Here is a 19,313-nt window from a genome sequence, read left to right as displayed (position 1 = left end):
CCCACCTATGCCCTCTCCATTAGCTCCTGCACCCAGGTTCTTGTGTTCATGAGCTCCTGTCCTGACTGACTTCAATGATTAACTGTGCTGTGGAAGCTGAAAAAGAAAACCCTCTCCTCTTCAGCTTGCTTTGGTTATGGTGTCTTAATCATAGCAACAGAAACTCTAGGCAGAATGTAATTGTGATTTTCAAAAGTTATTTTTGTGTGTACCATGTGAGTGTGGGTGTGCATGTGCTATGGCCAACATGTACATGATAGTCAGAGGACCGCCTCAGATGCTGCTCCTTCACTTTTGAGACAGAGTCTCTTCATTGTTTGCCACTGTGTATTCTAGGATAGCTGGGCCTTGGGGTTCTGAAGGAACCTGTCTCTGCCTCCCATTTTGTGTTTGGCTTTACATTAGTTCTGGAACTTCAAGTGTCATGCATGGGTGTGTGTGTGTGTGTGAGGGAGATCATTTTAACCACTGAGCCATCACCCTAGTACTTACTGTGATTATTTTCTCCTTTTTAAAAAAAGTTGCTTCAGGGCTGGCAAGATGGCTCAGGGAATAAAAAAGTACTTGGTGCACAAGACTGACTATCCCACACGGAGGCTGGAGAACTGCCTCCTGGGAGCTGTCCTTTAACCTTTACACATACACCATGACATGCACATGCCATCACTGACACACCAGATACACACATACAATAAAATGTTTAGAAACTGTTTGAGGTATACGGGATGAGAACACTGAACTGTTAACCTGGAGTTGGTATAGTGTTAGAAAACCCCCATTTGAATACCTCAGATTTGATTAAAATATTTATTCCAATGAAACAAATATAAAGGCTCAAAAAGCTGTGAGTATCTTATAAATGTTAACAGGATAGCTAACAGTTTGTTCCTTGTTAAGTAACTGTCCAGGCTTACAATCTGACCTGTGCTCGTAGTTAAGTCCAAGTAAAATGTGCAATTTAAGAAACACTAACTTGTGTATGACGTGTGGGTGTGAGCACACATGGGCCACAATGTGTGTGATCAAAGGCTGGCTTTGTGGAGCTGGTTCTGTTCTTCCACTCTGTGAGGGTTCTTGAGAACTCAAATCACCAGGCTTAGGCAGCAAGCACTTTCACCCACTAAGCCACACGGCTGGCCCACATAATCTTTTATTTTCTTTAAGTAAAAATGAATATTATCCTAGAGCTACTTCCAGGAAGGAGACTGGACCACATGGAGCACACCACAAGATGAAGACCTGATGCTGCAGATCTTGGGTTTTAGGATGGTGTCTCTAGCGTTTGCACTGCTGCAGTGTTCACAACCAATACTTCCAAACATCATGCAAACACTCTCATACTTTCATGTGTTCAAGCTATGACTCAACCCGAGCTCACTCCCTTGAATCTCCTCTCCTCTCTTTTTTCAAGTTACTGGCTAGTGATCTGCCAGTAGCTCAGACCTTAGACCCCAACGCTGGAGAGCAGACTAAATGGTTCAGAGAATGGAACAAGTCCTGGACACCAGCTGAGATCATTTTTTTAACAGTGACCAGCCCTACTGGATAGTCTTATCTGTCCATTCTTACATTCTCCTTACATGTGCCTTGCATATGGCATATTCCAGTGTGTTCTCCACCAGACAGAGACATGTCACTGTCAGCTCAATGTAGTAAATGCAGCACCGTATCATTAATGACTTAGGGCTCAGAGTAAGAAAATTTTATTCTTTAAAAGCAACTGTTTAGAGACAAAGGAATAAAAAGCAAAGTTGGTAATCACAGTGGCCTTTATCAGAACAGCACAAGCTATGAGGAAAGCAACTGTTTTCTTCCAAGATGCTCCACGCTGGCCAGGCTTCTATGATGACAGGAACACTGCATGTGTCCTACTGCATAAGACAAGACTCTCAAAGGGACAAGAGTCTTCAATTACTCTAGACATTTTTATTCCTTACAATGGAGATGGTAAAGGAATTTGATTATACTTTTTTCAGAGCAAATAAAGGACACCCACCTCACATCAGCAGATCTATACAGACCAGTGTGAGAAATCCCCAGAAGGCACTTGAAACACACTTGACAAGGAGTGACAGCTACATACGGAGAGCTGCTCTGTCCTGCACAAGTCTTTACCACAGTTCAAATAAACGTGTATTCATTCTCTATCCCACCACAGGGAGTACGTTCTGTCCATGCTGACATATAGATACATCTATATGTATGTATATATACCAACACTGACGTACGTTACTGTGTGCCTGTGTCTAGACAGGGAAAAATCCAATTGTTTAATAGTACACAGAAGTTCTAATCACTTCATCCAGAACAAAGGAGAAGCTTTTACTGCAAAGGAGCACCCACCAAACCGTTCTATGCACCGCAAAGGGGGGAAGGCAGGAAAAGAAATACCTGGATCTTCCTCAGGCCATTGACTATTCAAATAACAAAACCTAGTATCTAAAAGAAAGCTTCTTCCATTGCAGGGGACAGGGTAGACATTTTTGGTACTGTAACTCTCACAGGCTTACACATCCATATTGCTTAGGAGGAAGAGAGTGGGTGAGAGGAAATTTCTTTCCATTGCTCACCATGTTTTAGCTAGTTCGTAGTATTCATCTTTGTTTAAAATATAAACAAAGACTTACACATCAACATTTTCAGGGTGTTGACATCCCCAAGGTATCTGCAGATGCTTTAAGTACTGGGTCTGCAGTGGTACAGAGCTGCTGTACCAGTCCATCAGAGTTGCAGCCCTGACTAATCCTTGTGCATCAGAGGCAAACGAAAGGCTTACTTCTTCCCAGGAACAGGTGCACACACACTCTTAGGACAAGGAAAAAATTTTAGTGATGAGTCTTAAAGTTTAATTACCAGCTGCAGGATGCCTTGGAGCAAACATTAATCTCCTAAGAGTGAAGAGGCAGATTCCATGCATTTCTGTTTTTTAGCTGCTGGCTCCTCAGGCTTGTGTGAGTCTAAAGCGCCTGTGCAGGACTTGAGGCTGGGCTCTGCTCGAAGGCTGTCCGAGACAACAGTGAATCCTGACAGAAGGTACCCTCCACCTCCACTCATCAACAATTTGGGATGACTCCGGTCTGGCAGAACCTAACCAAGACAGAAAAAACAGACATTCATGCATTTTTGCATTCTTACAAACTATGCCAACAATCTAACAAAAATCAGAATCTAAACGACAAATCTGTTGATGATTTACAATGACTAAGTTTTAAGAAGACTACTTCTTCATAGGACAATGCAGAAGAAAGTGTAAAAACATGGGGATTTATTTATTTTAAATAGAACACATGAAGTTCCGTTTCTCTTAACCTGAATGCTAGTTTGTGTGAGAGGGGAGTGGGAATGGTTTCTGTAGCACTCTGGCCTATGCCCTGCTGTTGTCCTTCTGATTTCAGGAAGCTTCACGGCCAGCAACGGGGTTTGGGGTGTATGGAGAAGCAACATCGGATGGCTACTTCCTGCTATCTGTTAATTCCGGCAAGGGCTCTCCTCACTTGTCACCTCTGCCATATAAAAAAGCAGTGTTATCTCTTCCCCTCTTGCTCTTTCCTTCTTGCTCCTGCTCTGTCCCCTTGCTCCTTCCCCCTCTCTCTCCACGTGCTCATGGCCCGCCTCTACTCCTCTCTGCCTCTACTGCCCTCTTAACTCCCCTCCCCATGCCCTGAATAAACTCTATTCTATAAAAAAAAAAGGGCATTGTTAAGTTGGACTCCTGTGGAAGAGACTCCAAAGGGCAGGGTGGGGCACAAGGTAACCCAGCAGTGCCCCCTCCAATCTCCCTTCCTGAAGGAACTGGCTGTAAAGCACTCAGGCAGCAAGGCCCCTCCAGCTGCTGTGATCATATGGAGGACAATCAAACTGAGCCCGGGCACAAGAGCAGGAGGTCTGACAGTAGAGCAGTCTGTACTCTTGGCTTCTCACCGGCCTGCCTGAGAATTTCTCCAACTATTGCTGTAGGCTGTTCTCCTCTTTTGCAAGCACTCACCGAGCTCATTCCATTTCCTCCCTCTCTATTTTCGAAAGGCAGACATTTCCATCACTACCACTAGAAAACAGTGGCTCTATTTAACAACGCACAGCTTTGCTTGAGAAGCCAGGAACCCCAGACCAACTCTACCTGGAAGTAAGAACACTTACCTGGTAATTTCTGAGCCAGGTTTCAGACAGCCTCAGGTTAATGACTCCTCCTCTCTCCCGAAGTTTTGTGTAGCATTCCAACAAAGGCTAAGAGCAAAAACAGAGTCCTGTTAGATATATCTCAAGCTACAGTAGGAAGATCAAAATTTAGATGTAAAAATCCTGTCCATTTCACCTCAACATTACCTCTTTATACTGACAATAGACCACAAACGGCCTTGACGGGGCTACAAAGTCCAGCAAAGACAGCAGCAGGGGAGTGGGGTGGAAACGACTAGCCACAATCAAACTGCAGGGAAAACAGAGAATATTATTTGACACCCTCTAAGAGGAACATGAGCTTTAAATGTATTTAAAATGATCATGTTGTAAATCATGTGACTCAGGCATGATTGTACATAGCTAAAATCCTAATACCCAGGCCCAGACAGGAGGATTGCCTTGAGTTCCAGGTTGGCCTGAACTATATAGGGAGTACTAGGCCAGTGTGAGCTATACAAGTACAGGGTACTACACGACATTCTAGAGATTCAAAGCGGAAGGAAATCATGAGCTATTTATCTCTAAGAAACAGGATTATAAGTGCTTGTGCTGCCTGACAAATACATGTTGGAGATTCTTGTGTGTTTTCTTTTAGATCATCTGGAAGCAAATCCAACACTATACCCCCCAAATCCACCTCCCATTGACAGGTGTCCTTTTTCTTTAAAGATGTATTATTTTGTGTGTGTGTACGCGTGCACAAATGTGCATGCATGTACCTGCAGCACCAAGAGTGTCAGGTCCCCCAAAAACAAGGGTTATAGACAGTTATGAGCTGTGATCTGGTAAATGTCAGTTCTCTGTAGAAGCACAAGCACTGTTTCTTAACCACTTAGTCAGCTCTCTAGCCTCTGACAGAGGTTTCTATTAGCTCTGTATTGGCCAGTGTTATAGCCATTTATTTTAATGCCCCCCCCCAACCCCTGCACCTAGTAGGACTATACAGTCCTACCCGATAATCATTACTGAAGGCTGAGATTTCTTTTGATTCCCCCCTCTGCCAGACTTGGACTTTCTTTAAAACAAACCAACCAACCAACCAACCAAGTACTTATTTTTATTAGCCTTAAAATAAAAGCTTTGATGAATTAACTATTTTTTAATGTTATGAATGTGTATGCCTGCATGTAGGTATGTGTATGAGTGTGCAGGCTTCCAAGGAGGCCATGGTGTTGCATCTCCCTGAAATTGCAATTACAGTGACTCATTGCAATTATGAGTCACTGGACAGGGTGCTGGGAGCATACGGCCCTTTGCAAGAGCAGTGTATGCTCTTAAACGCTGAACCATCTTCCCTGCCCAGACCCAACCTTTTCCAAAACAAAACACTCCACGGTCCCCCCGCCACGGCCCCCAAGAAAAAAACTCAAAACAACATCTCATTTCTCAAGAATCAGGGCAGGCAGTGGAAAGCGCTGCTGAATTCAGGGCAGAATGTGGCAGCACTGTGAAGGGCCCGCATCCTTTATCAACATACCCATCTGCATTTCTTTCTCTCAGCAGAGCAGCAGCCTCCATATGCCTTTTCCTCTGCTCTTCTTGTCTCCTTTGTTTTCCCTGAATCTTTAAGAACAGCAAGAAACCAATGTACTGACGGCACTGAGCCACATTTACAAAAATGCCCTGATCTACCTCAGAGTGGAGCAGTGGTGTTCAGTAGACACAGGAGGGGCTGGTCTATATGGAAGGTGAGGACACACAAGGAAGCTTGTTCTCAAATGGCAACCCTCAAGCTACCAGAACACTGCTGAAGCAGCCACTAGAGACACCCAGAGCTCCAGCCCAAAGACTAAATCACACAGCCATGTACAAACACACCCATTTCCCTAAGTGTTTCTGATAGTTAGCATCTGGGGACCTAAGTCAACCCAAATCTCACAACTTAAAACTCACCAAAGCTCTGAAGCTATTACAAGAATAATGACCGTTGCCATACTTACATGATCTCTTTTGCTTCTTTTGTCTTTAAGCTCCTTATTCTCTGCATCCCCAGGAACAATTTCCATCAGTCTCTGTTCTCCCGTGTTGCTTTCTGGGGCATCTGCAATGTTGTCTTCATCCGCTTGTTCAGCTATCTGCTTTTCCTCAAGCTCACCATTACTTTCTTCAACTGGTGTGCTGTCTTTAGGCTCTGAGGACAGCATCTCAGCAGAGAATGTTCCATTGAGGAGACTGTTTACTTTGTTGAGAGGGAACTCATGAAGACCACTGAGGAAAGACTTGGGAAATCCAAAGCAAGCTGTTGCTGCCCGAACCGGTCCATCTCCAGGGTACAGCTGAATAATGGAGCCAAAGCCTGAACAGACAGACAAGCAAACATTTGCACAGTGGAGGAAATCTAGACTTCCAACCCTAAGTCCTCACACGATTCTTCTCCCATGTCTAGAGGTGGAGAATGCCAAAGCCCATGGGGGGAGGGTGGTCCTTAGCTCGGTGATATCCCATTCCCTACAGAGAGTGAGAAACCCAGTGGTCTTGCTCAGAGGTCAGATGACTTGGGCTTATTTCCTTTTTCCTTGTTCATCCTCAGATAGGGTGGATGCAAGCTCTTATCTTCTACAGAGTCAGAGAAATCAGACAGATCAGCTTGTGAATTCCAAGAGAGAATTCCTCCTAAGAAGCCTCCCCGCTCAGTTCCTGACAACACAGTAAATACCAGCTGTTTTATTAACATCATTAGCCAAATGCAGTTCCAGAACAATCCCCAGACACCAAATCAGGAAAGGCCAACATCACGAGCCATCAACACAGCACCAGTGGGGAGAAATGGACCACACAGGAAAGTTCTGGGATAAGCCTTAGAGGCCTATTGAGGTCACGTCCCTATTCTTAAAGAAATTCAATCTGGTTCTCTTAGCTTTAAATTCTTAAGACTTCTCTCCTCACATGGAGCTAGTTTACAGAATTTGAAAACATCATCTTACCTCCCATTCGTTCCATCATGGCACCTAGCACCAAGCCAGAACATGTTTCCATGACAATCATTTTATTCCCAGCTCGGATATTTCCCAATGTCAACATCTGGGCTAGTGTATCATACCTCATGTGGCTAAGAAAAAAAAGAAAAAAAGGAAGACTCACTCACTTTTAGCTAAGAAAAGCCTGACACTTAGTAACAGCTTTTCTAGTTGTTCTGTAAGAATCATGTTGATAAGATTATTGTTTGCTTGAGGTGACAGTAAAAGGACTTACAATTTATGAGGAAGGAGGACACTTTAGCAGGTGAGCAAGCTTTTCATTTTACTTAAAATCATGACTCTCTTAAAGACTTATTTCCCCCAATTATACTTTGAAAGGAAACAAAGCGTACTTAATTTTTCCAGGTTCTCTTGCATAATACATAATTGAAAGAATACGGGTAGAAGGCTTCAAAATAGTAACGATGGCTTCATATCTAGGGGAATTAAGAGCAGAATAGCAATATGAAATAAAAAGATTTAAAACATCTTGTTTTTAGTAATATTTACTCAGTGAATATAAAATATACACTATTTTCAACCATTTCAAGCAATGAGACTTACTTTTTCTTCTTCTTTTTAATATATTTATCTTGGGCAAACTCTGTCTTGTCTCGGAATGTTGTACTATTTTCAATTAGCTGTTGAACTATTTCCTGGAGGAAAAGGAGCAAGCAGATTTCCTGAAGCCTCATCTTCTGACCCCAGCACCCAGGCAAACGCCTGCTCTCCAGTCTCTCCTCCACGGAGGTCCACGTGGATCAACTCTGCATTTCTACTTCTATTCTCAGGACTTGGAACAAAGACATTACAGCTCCGTTTAGACTTCCCCCTCGTGTTGGGCGTGAAACCCAGGGCCTTGTTCACAAACCTCCTTTAAACCAAGCTAAAGGAAGAGAGATTGCCAGGGAAGGCAGACTAGAGATGAAGATCAGCCAAAACCAAACAAACACGAGCTGTTAACTTCTCCTCCACTAGTACTCCGAGTGTGGTCACTCAGTCTATTGTTCTTGCATTAAGAAACAAAATCATGATGTGTTTGACTGCACACACATTTTAACTGACATTCCGTTTTACCTCAAAACTGACATTAGACAAATTTGTTACATACAAATGAAGGGAAAGAATCCGTTTTTACCTCTCCTTTAATGCCCTTGTCTTTCAGAGCTTTTATATCATCTTGAGTAAGTTTCTGGGATTTTCCATCATCAACTATATTTCGATTATCAGTACCCGCTTCTTTGGTCTCTAAGGAAAGAAATTGCTCTATGGTAATTTTTGACATAAAATTATTATTAAAGATTACACTTTAATTACTTAATTTTACACGTTTGTGTATGTGTAAGGGCTTGCACATGGCATGGTGCATGTAAGGTCAGAGGACATAGTTCTTCTCTTCTACCATGTCTCAGGGATCAAACTAAACTCAGGTTGTCAGACTTGGTAACAGGTACCTTTATTCACTGAGCCATCTTTTCTTTTGTTTTAAAGAGCTGGGCATGGCGGCACAGACCTTTAATTCCAATAGTTGGGAGGCAGAGAAGGATCTCTGTGAGTTAGAGACCTGCATGGTCCACACTGGAAGCTCAGGGCTACATAAAGACTCTTTCTCAAACATACACACAAACAAACAAACATTTTTGAATATTTAATTTTATGTGTTTGAGTGTTTTGACTGTAAGCATATATGTGTACCAGATGCATGCCTTGTGCCTGAACTCAGAAAGGGCATCAAACTCCTAGAACTGAAGTTGCAGATGGTCATGAGCCACCATGTGGGTTTTCAGAACTGAACTTGGATCTTCTAAAAGAGCCACAAGTACTTATGACTGCTGGGCCACCTCTCCAGCATCCTGAAAGACTCTTTTTGAGATAAGGTCTCACACAGCACAGGTCAGTCTCAAAGTCGCTACCTAATTAACTTGAATTCTGATCCCCAACATGATCTCTCGGGTACTTCAATGACTTGTCCAGTTTATGGAGTGCTGCAGATGAGCCTGGGCCTCAGTATGCTAGGCAAGGACTCTACCTACATGCCTGCACCCTCGACCTTCCTGTCCTGAGTTCCTACCCACACCCAGCCCATCAGCTCCTCATGTCTGGCCTTCGCTTCACAGGACCACCTCTTGTTTTAGCTAAGTTTCCAAGCTAACTAGAGAGCACCCAGCTCATCCCAGTGGTGTACCTGATGTGGGCTCTTCCAGCTTTTTCCTGAGCTGAAGACTTCCGCCACTGCTCACTTCAAACGTTGACCCGTAACTATGGCCAATGGCGTTATCCAGGTAGAACCATTGTTTTTCAAAAGTTACTTTTCTGAGGAAGAAAAGCAACCAATCAACTGATTTCTTTTGCATTTCTACTACAAAAAGTGTGCTAATTCTACTTTATTTCAAGAGTTTTCAAGATAAACAGTTAATAGCATTACTTCTGTGAGGACAAACTGACAAACGAACTACAGAGAAGCAGGTTGGGGACAGATATAAACATTAGTAAAGAAGCTAGGAAAACACTGACTGTTAGAAGATGTGCCTTTTGTAGGACACAGGCCTGACTGCATTTTGCATTGTCACCCAGGATGCTTAAATTCACAGACTCTGCAGATCCCAACAGAGGTGTGACTGACAAGATTCCCAGGCCATAAGTATGCACTGTGATGTCCCATGCAACTTGCAGTAGAAAATCCCCAACAAAATAATCACTGAGGTGACAACAATTTTTAAAACTCTCTAGTCTGTGTCTAATTGGCTACTTTATTAGAAAAGTAGGAAATCCAAACAGCCTGTATTAGAGTAAATGTTATTGGTAATCTTCACAGTGGAAATGGCTGTGGCACTAATGAAGTACTGCCAAGGGCTGGGCACTAGGCTTCCTATCTGAGATCTGTCCCGTAGAGCAAGTTCAAAGCCAAGCACAGGACGGAAACCCTTTCCTTTCACAGAAAGCGAGCTAGCACCGGCTGTGTAACAAGTGATGTCAGTGGTGTGCACCCTTGACTCTCTCAGCAATCCTCAGGTGCCCAGGGCAGACATCAGAGCCCTGGGAAACATACTGGTCAAGGGGCAGTTACCTGGTGTGGTGGTATATACTACTCCCAACATGCAGGAGGCAGAGGTGGAAAGATGCCAAATTCCAGGTTAGATTGGCCTTAGCTACTGTTGTAGGATGTTCCTTTGAGTTACAGCACTCTCTCCAAATTGAAATATTTCCTTTAGGAGGGAAGGAGACACTCACCAGCCTCAGGGGGGCAGGCAAAAGGTCACACGTCTGGAGAGCAAAAACCTGGAAGATTCTTGAGGGTCTCCTAACTAACAAAATAAAAAGGAGTAAACAGTTGCTGGGTGCTGTGTGTGTGTGTGTGTGTGTAGAAATGACAACTGATCAGTCAGGCTGCTGAGAGAAGTTCAGCTTAGGAGCTACCGGACAGCTTCAGAACTGTAGGTTTCTGAGAGTAGTTACCCATGTTGAATGGGCTTTCTAGTGATGCAGCTACCTTTGAGTTATCCCCTCTCCTTGTAAATACCCCCTCACTCATACTTCTGTTAATAACTCCAATAAAAACCTCATTGGTTCACCAAACTGGACATTGCTGCAGTCATTAGTTTGGTCTGTTGTGGGTTCCATTTCTGTGGAGAACTGATATTTATGTAGCGACTCCCCCCAAAAAAGGATGTCACACAACACACAATGACAGCTGTATGCATGTCTGGGTGAGGGGCTAAAGCTGCAGGAGTCATCCAGGCCTGCAGATATTTTTTATATCACATGGCATGGCTGACACAAAGAAAAGCCTTGTACCTAAGGAGGCTTCAGAGCCCAGCTCCCATGCAGAGAATTCTGACTTCTGGGACCTGTCCTGTCCTGGTGAACTGTTTGCGCCTCACATCACTCTCTTTTCATCTTGCTCTTTCAGTTCTCTATCCCACCCTATCTTTGTATATCACATCCTTTAAAAACCATAGCTACTTTTATCCTGTGTGTGTATGTTTTATGTACATGTATGTGCGTTTGGGTACCACAGCATGCACAGAGAAGTTAGAAGATGAACTCAGGTACTGGTTCTTGCCTTCCGTCTTTCTTTGAGACAAGGTCTCTCTTGTTCACTGCTGCATGTCAGGCTAGTGGCCTCAAACTTCTGGGGATTCTCCTGTGTCTGCCTGCATCTTGCTGTAGGAATGCTGGGATTACAGATATGTACTACCACATCTCATGCTTACGTGGGTAAGAGCTTTACCCTTTGAGCCACCTCCTCTCATTCATCAAATGTCACTTGAACCACATGAATGAAGTTTCATGATCTCAGAGGATGCTCCTGACTCCCAATTCTTACTCTTTGCTAGATTTCCAGTAACTAACATCTATTTGTACCCCTTATCCTCATCCTTGAATTGTGTTGGTGTTAATGAAACCCTGAAGCTGAGTTGATGCATGCCTCTGTCAGCCTATCTTGTGCAAAGGTGTGTGTGTATGTGTGCATGTGTGTGGGGGGATGTGTGTATGTGTGCATGTGTGTGTGCATGTGTGTGTGTGTGCGTGCATGTGTGTGAGGATGTGGGAGGACATGCACTCAAATTGACTGCCCGAAAGCTCAGGAAGGAGACTGTGGGAAGCGATCTGATAGCTAATGAGCTGCACGTTTCCTGGGAAGGAGTAAGAGCTGCAGAGCCATGAGTGCGTTGGTGACAGGATGCAGCCTGGCACAGCAAAATAGAACAAACATTGCTATCATGGCTTTCCTAAGAACAGGAGTAGTAAAAAGAACTTCCAAGTGACTTCTTATTTTTGGTTTTTTGAGACAGGGTTTCTCTGTGTAGCCCTGGCTGTCCTGGAACTCACTCTGTAGACCAGGCTGGCCTCGAACTCAGAAATCCGCCTGCCTCTGCCTCCCAAGTGCTGGGATTAAAGGCATGCGCCACCACCGCCCGGCCCAAGTGACTTCTAAAGAGTACTTTGTAGGGAGCTGGAGAAATGATTCAGCACTTGAGAGCACTTACTGTTCTTCTAGGCTCTGACTTTGGTTCCCAGCACCCACGTTGTGTGCTTCACAATTGTGCCCCTTGGAACTCATCTTTACCATGTTCTAGCCTAATGGTCACCCACACTTACCAGTCACCTGAAAGTCTACCACAGACTTTTCCATGGCTACAGAAGCATCCTCAGTAGACACAGGGCAGAACAGAAGTGCTGGGCTAGTCCTCAAATCTAGGTCCCAAGAAGGAGCTAATGGTGACCACCTGCTCATTAGGGCACCACAGCCCCGTGTCCCTTCTCTGTATTACTCCTGCCTTCCTGCTATGTCTAAGCTTTTCTCCCAAAGAAATGGCATTTAACCAAATCATTGCTTCCAAAGGAGTCTAAACTGACACACCATCGCTTGCCATACATTGGTAATTCTAATACTGTCTTCTCTGTTCTCTCATCTAGTATCAGTCAATGAACATTTTCTTAAAGGTCCAGGATGTGAATAATTTCAGCCTTGTAGACTGTACAGACTCGGTCTTAAGTATTCAACTTGTAGAGTAAAAGGCAGCTGCTAACAACATGCAAATGAATCAGGTGGGGGTGTTCCACCAAAAGTTTTCAAAGAAATAGCCTGCCTCATTTGCTAATCTTCTATATAATTAAAGTAAAGGGCCCTGAGAAACTCTACACACACACACACACACACACACACACACACACACAATTTAAAAACCATACTAGTTTTTTTGAGACTGGATTTCTCTGTGTAGCCAAACAAACAAACAAACAAACAAAAAGAGACAGTATTTTTTTTCTCCAGAACTAAAGATACAGTATGCCTTATTGGTAATAAAAAAGGATCATCTAATAAAACACGTTATAAAAGGGACATTCAAATAGCTGTATCAGAACATGAACCAAGCTGAACGTGGTGTAGCAGACCTGTAATCCCACCACTTAGAAGGCAGAAAAAGTGTTTGCTTCAGTTTTCCATCAGCAAGCTTGAATATTTATACTGGGCTTCAGCCATGCACATTGTAGTACCTTCTCTTTTCTTACAGTAGCCAGATTTTTCCCATTGGGCTCCAGAGACTGCCTACCTGCAAGCCAGGCTAGGTGTAAGAGATCTTTCTTTTCCCTCTCCTTTCTCTCTTATGGAGTTGAATTTATGGAGAAGGTGGGGAGCTGGGAGGAGAGTCAAACATAATGAAGAGATCTGAATGTGAAAGGTTGAATAAGTTCTGTAAGAACAGATAGGGCCCCCAAGAACCCTCGAGAAAGCACCTTCCAGCGTGGGAGTATCAAGAATGGAATTCTTAGGAAGAGAATCTGGCGCAGAAGGTAGAATAGAAAGTTGGGGAATGAAAGGTAGAGGCGAGCGCAGTAGGATGAGAACCGTGCAAAGGAGATCCCATAAGCCAAGGATGTGAAAGGATCCCAGTGGGAAGGCCTCTGTGATAGGAAGACCTGAGTGGTAGCAATAAAGGCTGGGGAACGGGATTCAAAGAGCCAAGAATGGGACACAGGAAAGAGTGATTATCTGGGTGGTGGTGCGCTCTACCCAAGGCCAGCAACCAGACTCACTTTCTCCGCTGGACTTGCACTGCTTTGAACACATCTTCTCGCTTCAGCACCACGAAGTCGCCGTCGTGGATGCAGTGGTCCCCGAGATGCGGGGGCAGTGAGCTCGGCTGCTCTGCTGCTGATACCTCCATGGAAGCCAGGCAGTCTTCAACCTCCGTTCTTGCTCCAGCCGCTCGGAGCCCCGCACAACCAGGAGGGACCTGCGCCTCCGCCGGCACCGCCCCCACGTGCTGCACGCCGCTTCCGCTTTCCGGTCCCGACCTCCGGACGGCTTCCGGAAGCCTACGACTTCCGTCCCTCTGAACTCTTTGATTGGCTACACTTCATCCTCCAGTCGCGTGGCTTCCTTAGGCAGAAGCGCGTCATAGACGCGCCAAAAAAGAACTTGGAGGAAGTCGGAGTTTACCTTGTTAAGTTGTGCTCGGCCTTTCCCCGCCCTGCGTCTCGTGTTCTGGTGCGCGGTGACCCGGACACCGGGCGGCTCCGGAGACGGAGTGTCCTCGTAGCCCTGTATGGGAGTGCGTACCGCCTATGGCTCTGTCGCGACCTGGAGGGCTCCGGACTCCCGAAAGTAAGACGCGAGAAAGACGCGGCGTGAATGAAGTCAGGGATTGCGGGTGGCTTTTCTCAAGCTGCTTCCCTATGTAGATGTTGGAATTGTCACCGTTCTCAGTATGTTATTCTGTTGGATCGATGTGGAACGTAGTGTTGCGATAGAATGTCTCATCCTGAGGATCCCGAAGACTTGAGTTTTTGTCTCAGGGCTATCACAGGCAACCTTGATTTTTTTTTTTTTTTAGTTTGTATTCTTGCGAACCTTTTATTAATTAAATCCTGTTAAGGTTGGAACAGGCTCTCTTAATTGCACCACAGTGTATGAATCTATCACTAGTTTGTATCTATGGATTAGAAATTTTTAAGTGGAATTATTTTCTTTTGGAACACTTTTAGGACAGCTTGCCACAGAAAATAATACAACGAAGATTGAGCTATAATGTTTCCCTAATATCATATTGGCGAGGATTGTGTTTAGCCAATACTGCCCAATATTAGTCTCACACTTCAGACAGGTTCAAGTTACTATCTTGATTTCTGTCTTGGCTCATTAGTGCTGAATAAACATCTATGGTGTACCTTAATCATGATGGAGTTTAAAAGAATTAACTACATAACACATAAGGTTTATACTGTAGCATGGAATTTGACAAGCTTAAATGCTAGTCTAAAACACAGTACATTAATTTCTCCCCCCTTTTACTATGTTAATACAGTCTTAGGAGTGCTGTTGACTTTTAGACATGAGTAGTGCATATCGAGGCAGAGGTTTTGGACGAGGAAGATTCCAGAGCTGGAAAAGAGGAAGAGGTGGGGGGAACTTATCAGGAAGATGGAGAGAAAGAGAGCACAGAGCTGACCCGAGTCAAGCTGCAGGAAAGCATGCTTCTGGTAAGTGCACTCAGGGATTAATTTGTTTTCTCTCAGGAAAGAAACAATTCAAAGGCCAATAGATGGGTGAGTAGGTAACGCTGCCAAGCCTGAGGACCCTGAGTTAGGTCCCTAGAACCCACATGGTGGAAGGAGAGAACTGACTCCACAAGCTGCCCTCTGACCTCTACGGATGCACTATGGCATATGTGGACCCACAAGTGGGCACAGGCAACACAATGTAAAAAAAAAAAAATTACGATCAGTGTAAATAATGGTAATGCTATATGCCTACTAATAATTATGCCCAGTAGATAGCAGGACAGTTTAACTCAAACTTCAAGTCTGAAAGTTAATGTTTATAATTCTTATTGAAATATCTAATTTAGAGTCTATTAATAAACTCTTGTAAAAGGAGAAACTAGTTGCAGGAAGAAACTCCAATGCTTTGGTTTTTTTACTAACATCATATTCCACTTTTTCAGAACAAGCTTCACAACCTTTACGTCAGCAGTCAACGCTGGATCAGTTTATACCGTTTAAGGGCTGGAAGCTTTACTTCTCTGAAGGTAGAGTTAAAGAACCATGAGTTCTACGTTCGTCTTTGCATACTACAATGCATGTGACCATGGCTGTCTTGACTTTCTGCTATATGCCTTTCACTCTTCCAAACATTCGTTGGAGCGTTATTATTATATAACGTATCAGGAGAACAAGAACTGATGTTCAACGTTTCAGAAGATTTAATACAAGGAATTGGATAGATTATCGGAAGTTGGGAGCTCAAAGGTGGAGGCACAGCAACGGTGTTTTCATCTCAGGGCACCTTCCAAAGCTGAGCTATGTCACTTCATGATGAGGACATAGATGAATGAAGCTGATGGTCCCTAGTAACTGAGGACGGATCAGATGTCCCTAGAGGCTAGAACTATAGTGCCCTGTGAAGTAACAGAGACGCTGTGGAACAAGGGGCTGGAGAAATGGCTTGGAAGCTAAGCATGCGTGCTGTTCTTCTAGAGCTTGGTTCCCAAAAGGAAGCTCAGTCCGAGACCCTTGTTGACCTCTGCAGATACCTACATACATGGCATGTGCACCCATCCCCCCTGCCCCCCTCATACACACACCATTAAAAGTAAATCTTACCAGAAAAAAAGAAAACAAGAGTAGTTTCTTGCTACCTCCCAGACCTTCCAGTGTCCTCAACTGGCTGAACTTAATAATGGAATAGGAACTTGGGCAAAGATGACAGTCAGAAAGCAGGGAATAGTAATAGGCGGCGGCGGCTTCTTCTTCTTCTTCTTCTTCTTCTTCTTCTTCTTCTTCTTCTTCTTCTTCTTTTCTTTTTGTTTTTTTTTTTTGTTTGTTTGTTTTTTTGAGACAGGGTTTCTCTGTGTAGCCCTGGCTGTCCTGGAACTCACTCTGTAGACCAGGCTGGCCTCGAACTCAGAAATCTGCCTGCCTCTGCCTTCCAAGTGCTGGGATTAAAGGCGTGCGCCACCACCGCCCGGTCATTAGACTGTTTCTATGAGAAAGAAATTTAAAGATACTATACAACTTTGTAAAAATACTAAAAAGTAGCATTATAATTTTGACAGTTAAGCTTTGGTCTGTCTCCAGATCTTCGGAAATAATTGACAAGTAGCAGTTTGAGCTAACAGAGTTTACTTTATAAAGATAGTGATTGTCTTCAGCTCCGTTCAAGTATATGGCTTTGCATTTCTTATACTTGAATAAGATATTTGAATTGATATACCCTTTGAGGAGTCTAAGACTCAAAGTTTCTCAGATATTTGGACTTATATATGTATTTTTTTAGGTTATTCAGACATTAGCTTTTTTTGGAATCTCAAGTATTCATACCAGTATTTATCCAAATGCAATCACAATATGAATTAAGTAAGGAGGAAAATTTTATGGGGTTTCTAGGGATCTCTCTCAGCAATATAAAATGCTTCCATCTGTGATTCCTGGTGCTAATGCTGAATTTGTTGGATTAGTTTACAGTAATAGCTGTCCTTTTATTGAGAAGATTCAAGCATTTGAGAAATTTTTCACAAGGCATATCGACTTATACGATAAGGCAAGTACTTTCTATAGCAACTTTAGCAGTCTGCCTTTATCAGATAGCTAACTGGACAATGCTTGAGAAGCTAGTGAGCATGAACATTGCAGTTGGGGGAGAGATGTTATAAATACCAACTTCGAAAGTATGTTAAGTATGTGTGTGTAAATATATTTACAATATTACAACTGTAGAATTACAACTTAGAATTATTACTGGGTGACTATTACATACTTTCTGAAGTGTATACTAATAGTAATTGACCCACGAAAGCAATTGTTATGTATTAACTTTAATCTTTTCTAGGATGAAATAGAAAGAAAAGGGAGCATTTTGGTGGATTTTAAAGAACTGACAAAAGATGATGAAATAACTAACTTGATACCAGATATAGAAAACGCACTAAGAGATGCCCCTGAGAAAACACTGGCATGTATGGGGCTGGCAATACATCAGGTAAATTTGGCCAAAGTTTTAAAAGGAAATATCATAGTGTCTTTTTGAAAGCTTTTGCTAACAGATGTTGGTTAGAATTTAAGGATTGTAGTCTTCCCCCAAGAGGTAGCAAGTTCAGTCTATGTACAATTTACTTTAATTAGTTTAATTTCACTAAAGATACAGAAATCATACTTCCTTTTTGAGGACGTATCTTATTTTCTCAGAAATATTAAACAGGCATGGAGTTTGGAACTTGGAGAAAAAGGACTTACCTCCGATGTAGTTTCTTTGGCATTGGGAAAATCACTTATTTCCCTGAGAGTCCCATATGTAAACTGGAAGTGACAGTAGGTTCTATGCTTATATCAGTTGTTCTCAGGAACAGATGACATAATTTTCGAAAGCATCCACATAAGTGCTTCAAGGTAAAGGGAAACAGATCCCAGGATAGGCATCTTGACTGCCTTCAGAGACTGGAGCACAATGGGGAAGGCCAGAGGAAGATGTCGGCTTATAATAGGTCTTAAGGGGATATGTAGAATCTGCACATAGCAGGGAAGTCAGGATATCCAGGTGCAGCAAACAGACGACCACACAGTTTTGTGTACTGCTAGAAACCCTGCACTGGTAATCTTGCTTCTTGTCTAAAGACTCATCCAGTACATTATTTCTCTAGTCAGGCAACCATATCATCTCTTTACTCTAACATGCTCTAAAGCACAATTTCTTTCCATCCTTCCTGCTCTGGCTTAAGGCTAAGATACGCCCTACAGAATTTTTTTAGTGGAACCCTGTGTGTAATGACATAGAGGGCTGTTACTTTATGTGTATGAGTGTTTTGTTTATATGTATGTATGTATGTGTTGTGTGTGACTAGTGCTCAAAGTGGTTAGAGGGGCATTAGTTCCTCTAGAACTGGACTTATGGTTGGCGTTTGAGCCGCCATACTGGGAACTGAACCTTGGTCCTTTACAAGAGCAGCAAGTGTTCTTAACTGCTGAGCCATCTCCCCAGCTCCTACTGCAAGGTTTTTTAATGCTAAGTTTATTTGTGACAAAAGTAGTAAGTAAGTAGGGTTGCAGAAGTGTTCTGGTACAGGTATAAGAAAATCTCAAGTAAAACAATTACTGCAAAATAAATAGTCATAATCAAATATCAGTCTTTTAAATGACTGTCAGGGTACTGTTTTATTTTTTTTCTGGACTGTATAAACTTTAAGTTCTATGAGAATTTTGCTTAAAGAGGATATTTATTTTCCAATTTTTGACTAAGGTGTTAACTCAGGACCTTGAAAGGCATGCAGCTGAATTACAGGCTCAAGGGGGATTGTCCAGTGGGGGAGAAACAGTGGTAAATGTGCCACACGTTTATGCAAGGTGAGAGACGTGATGCTATTTTTTCTCAATAACTTTTTGATTATTGTACAAACAAATGGGTTTCATTGTGAAAATTTTATATGCATATAAAATGTTACTTTGTTTTTATTTCCCTCGCATCCCCCATTTCCCTCTCAGTGTTTGGGTGAACCCCTTCCTCCCCTCAAACAGTCCCCATGTAGCACAGAGATCCCGTTACCCCGTCTTGTTTTTCTCTCTTATCTCCCTTCAGACTTGTTCCCCGGCTCTCACGACTTCCTACGTTCATGCCCTCTGTCTGTGTCTGTAAGTCTAGACTTCATATATGTGAGCAAGCATGCAGTGTGTGTATTT

General features: G+C 43.1%; 2 protein-coding genes across 3 annotated transcripts in view; one reads left to right on the top strand and one right to left on the bottom strand.

Moving 5' to 3' along the window:
* Positions 1-1,687: 1,687 nt before the first annotated feature.
* Positions 1,688-13,930, bottom strand: Trmt6 (tRNA methyltransferase 6). 2 transcript variants are annotated; one of them, XM_028756425.1, is made up of 11 exons: positions 13,680-13,930; positions 9,322-9,449; positions 8,275-8,384; positions 7,701-7,792; positions 7,372-7,573; positions 7,104-7,228; positions 6,120-6,475; positions 5,657-5,742; positions 4,324-4,426; positions 4,138-4,224; positions 1,688-3,087 (listed from the first exon to the last, which is right to left on the bottom strand). In XM_028756425.1, exons 6-11 carry the CDS (start codon positions 7,222-7,224, stop codon positions 2,881-2,883), a joined length of 960 nt encoding a protein of 319 aa, XP_028612258.1. In that variant the 5' UTR covers positions 7,225-7,228; positions 7,372-7,573; positions 7,701-7,792; positions 8,275-8,384; positions 9,322-9,449; positions 13,680-13,930; the 3' UTR covers positions 1,688-2,880. The 2 variants fall into 2 exon arrangements, with proteins under 2 accessions (XP_028612258.1, XP_028612252.1); XM_028756419.1 differs by having other exon boundaries at positions 7,490-7,573; positions 13,680-13,924.
* A 215-nt stretch (positions 13,931-14,145) lies between these two features.
* Mcm8 (minichromosome maintenance 8 homologous recombination repair factor) overlaps positions 14,146-19,313 on the top strand; it is a 28,204-nt gene continuing 23,036 nt past the window's right edge. Inside the window, exons 1-6 of the mRNA XM_028755071.1 lie at positions 14,146-14,250; positions 14,951-15,125; positions 15,590-15,673; positions 17,102-17,184; positions 17,473-17,622; positions 18,877-18,980. Of these exons, the coding sequence (XP_028610904.1) occupies positions 14,978-15,125; positions 15,590-15,673; positions 17,102-17,184; positions 17,473-17,622; positions 18,877-18,980 (569 nt within the window). The 5' untranslated portion in view covers positions 14,146-14,250; positions 14,951-14,977. The remainder of the gene's footprint in view (positions 14,251-14,950; positions 15,126-15,589; positions 15,674-17,101; positions 17,185-17,472; positions 17,623-18,876; positions 18,981-19,313) is intronic.

Source organism: Grammomys surdaster, unplaced genomic scaffold, assembly GCF_004785775.1.
Source record: "Grammomys surdaster isolate TR1022 unplaced genomic scaffold, NIH_TR_1.0 129, whole genome shotgun sequence".
NCBI classification, from domain to species: domain Eukaryota; kingdom Metazoa; phylum Chordata; class Mammalia; order Rodentia; family Muridae; genus Grammomys; species Grammomys surdaster.
The sequence above is the reverse complement of the archived record's forward strand: the minus strand, read 5'-3'. Positions and strand labels throughout refer to the sequence as shown.

What these genes read in the sequence shown, in the direction of transcription:
- Trmt6 (XM_028756419.1), bottom strand. Translation starts at nt 13,810, where the DNA reads ATGGAGGTATCAGCAGCAGAGCAGCCGAGCTCACTGCCCCCGCATCTC. An exon ending in AGAGAAAGAAATGCAGATGG is followed by an intron (nt 4,427 to 5,656) that starts GTATGTTGATAA and finishes TTTTCCCTGCAG; the next exon opens with TTTGATTGTGGCTAGTCGTT. An exon ending in CCTGGCTCAGAAATTACCAG is followed by an intron (nt 3,088 to 4,137) that starts GTAAGTGTTCTT and finishes TGTCTTGGTTAG; the next exon opens with GTTCTGCCAGACCGGAGTCA.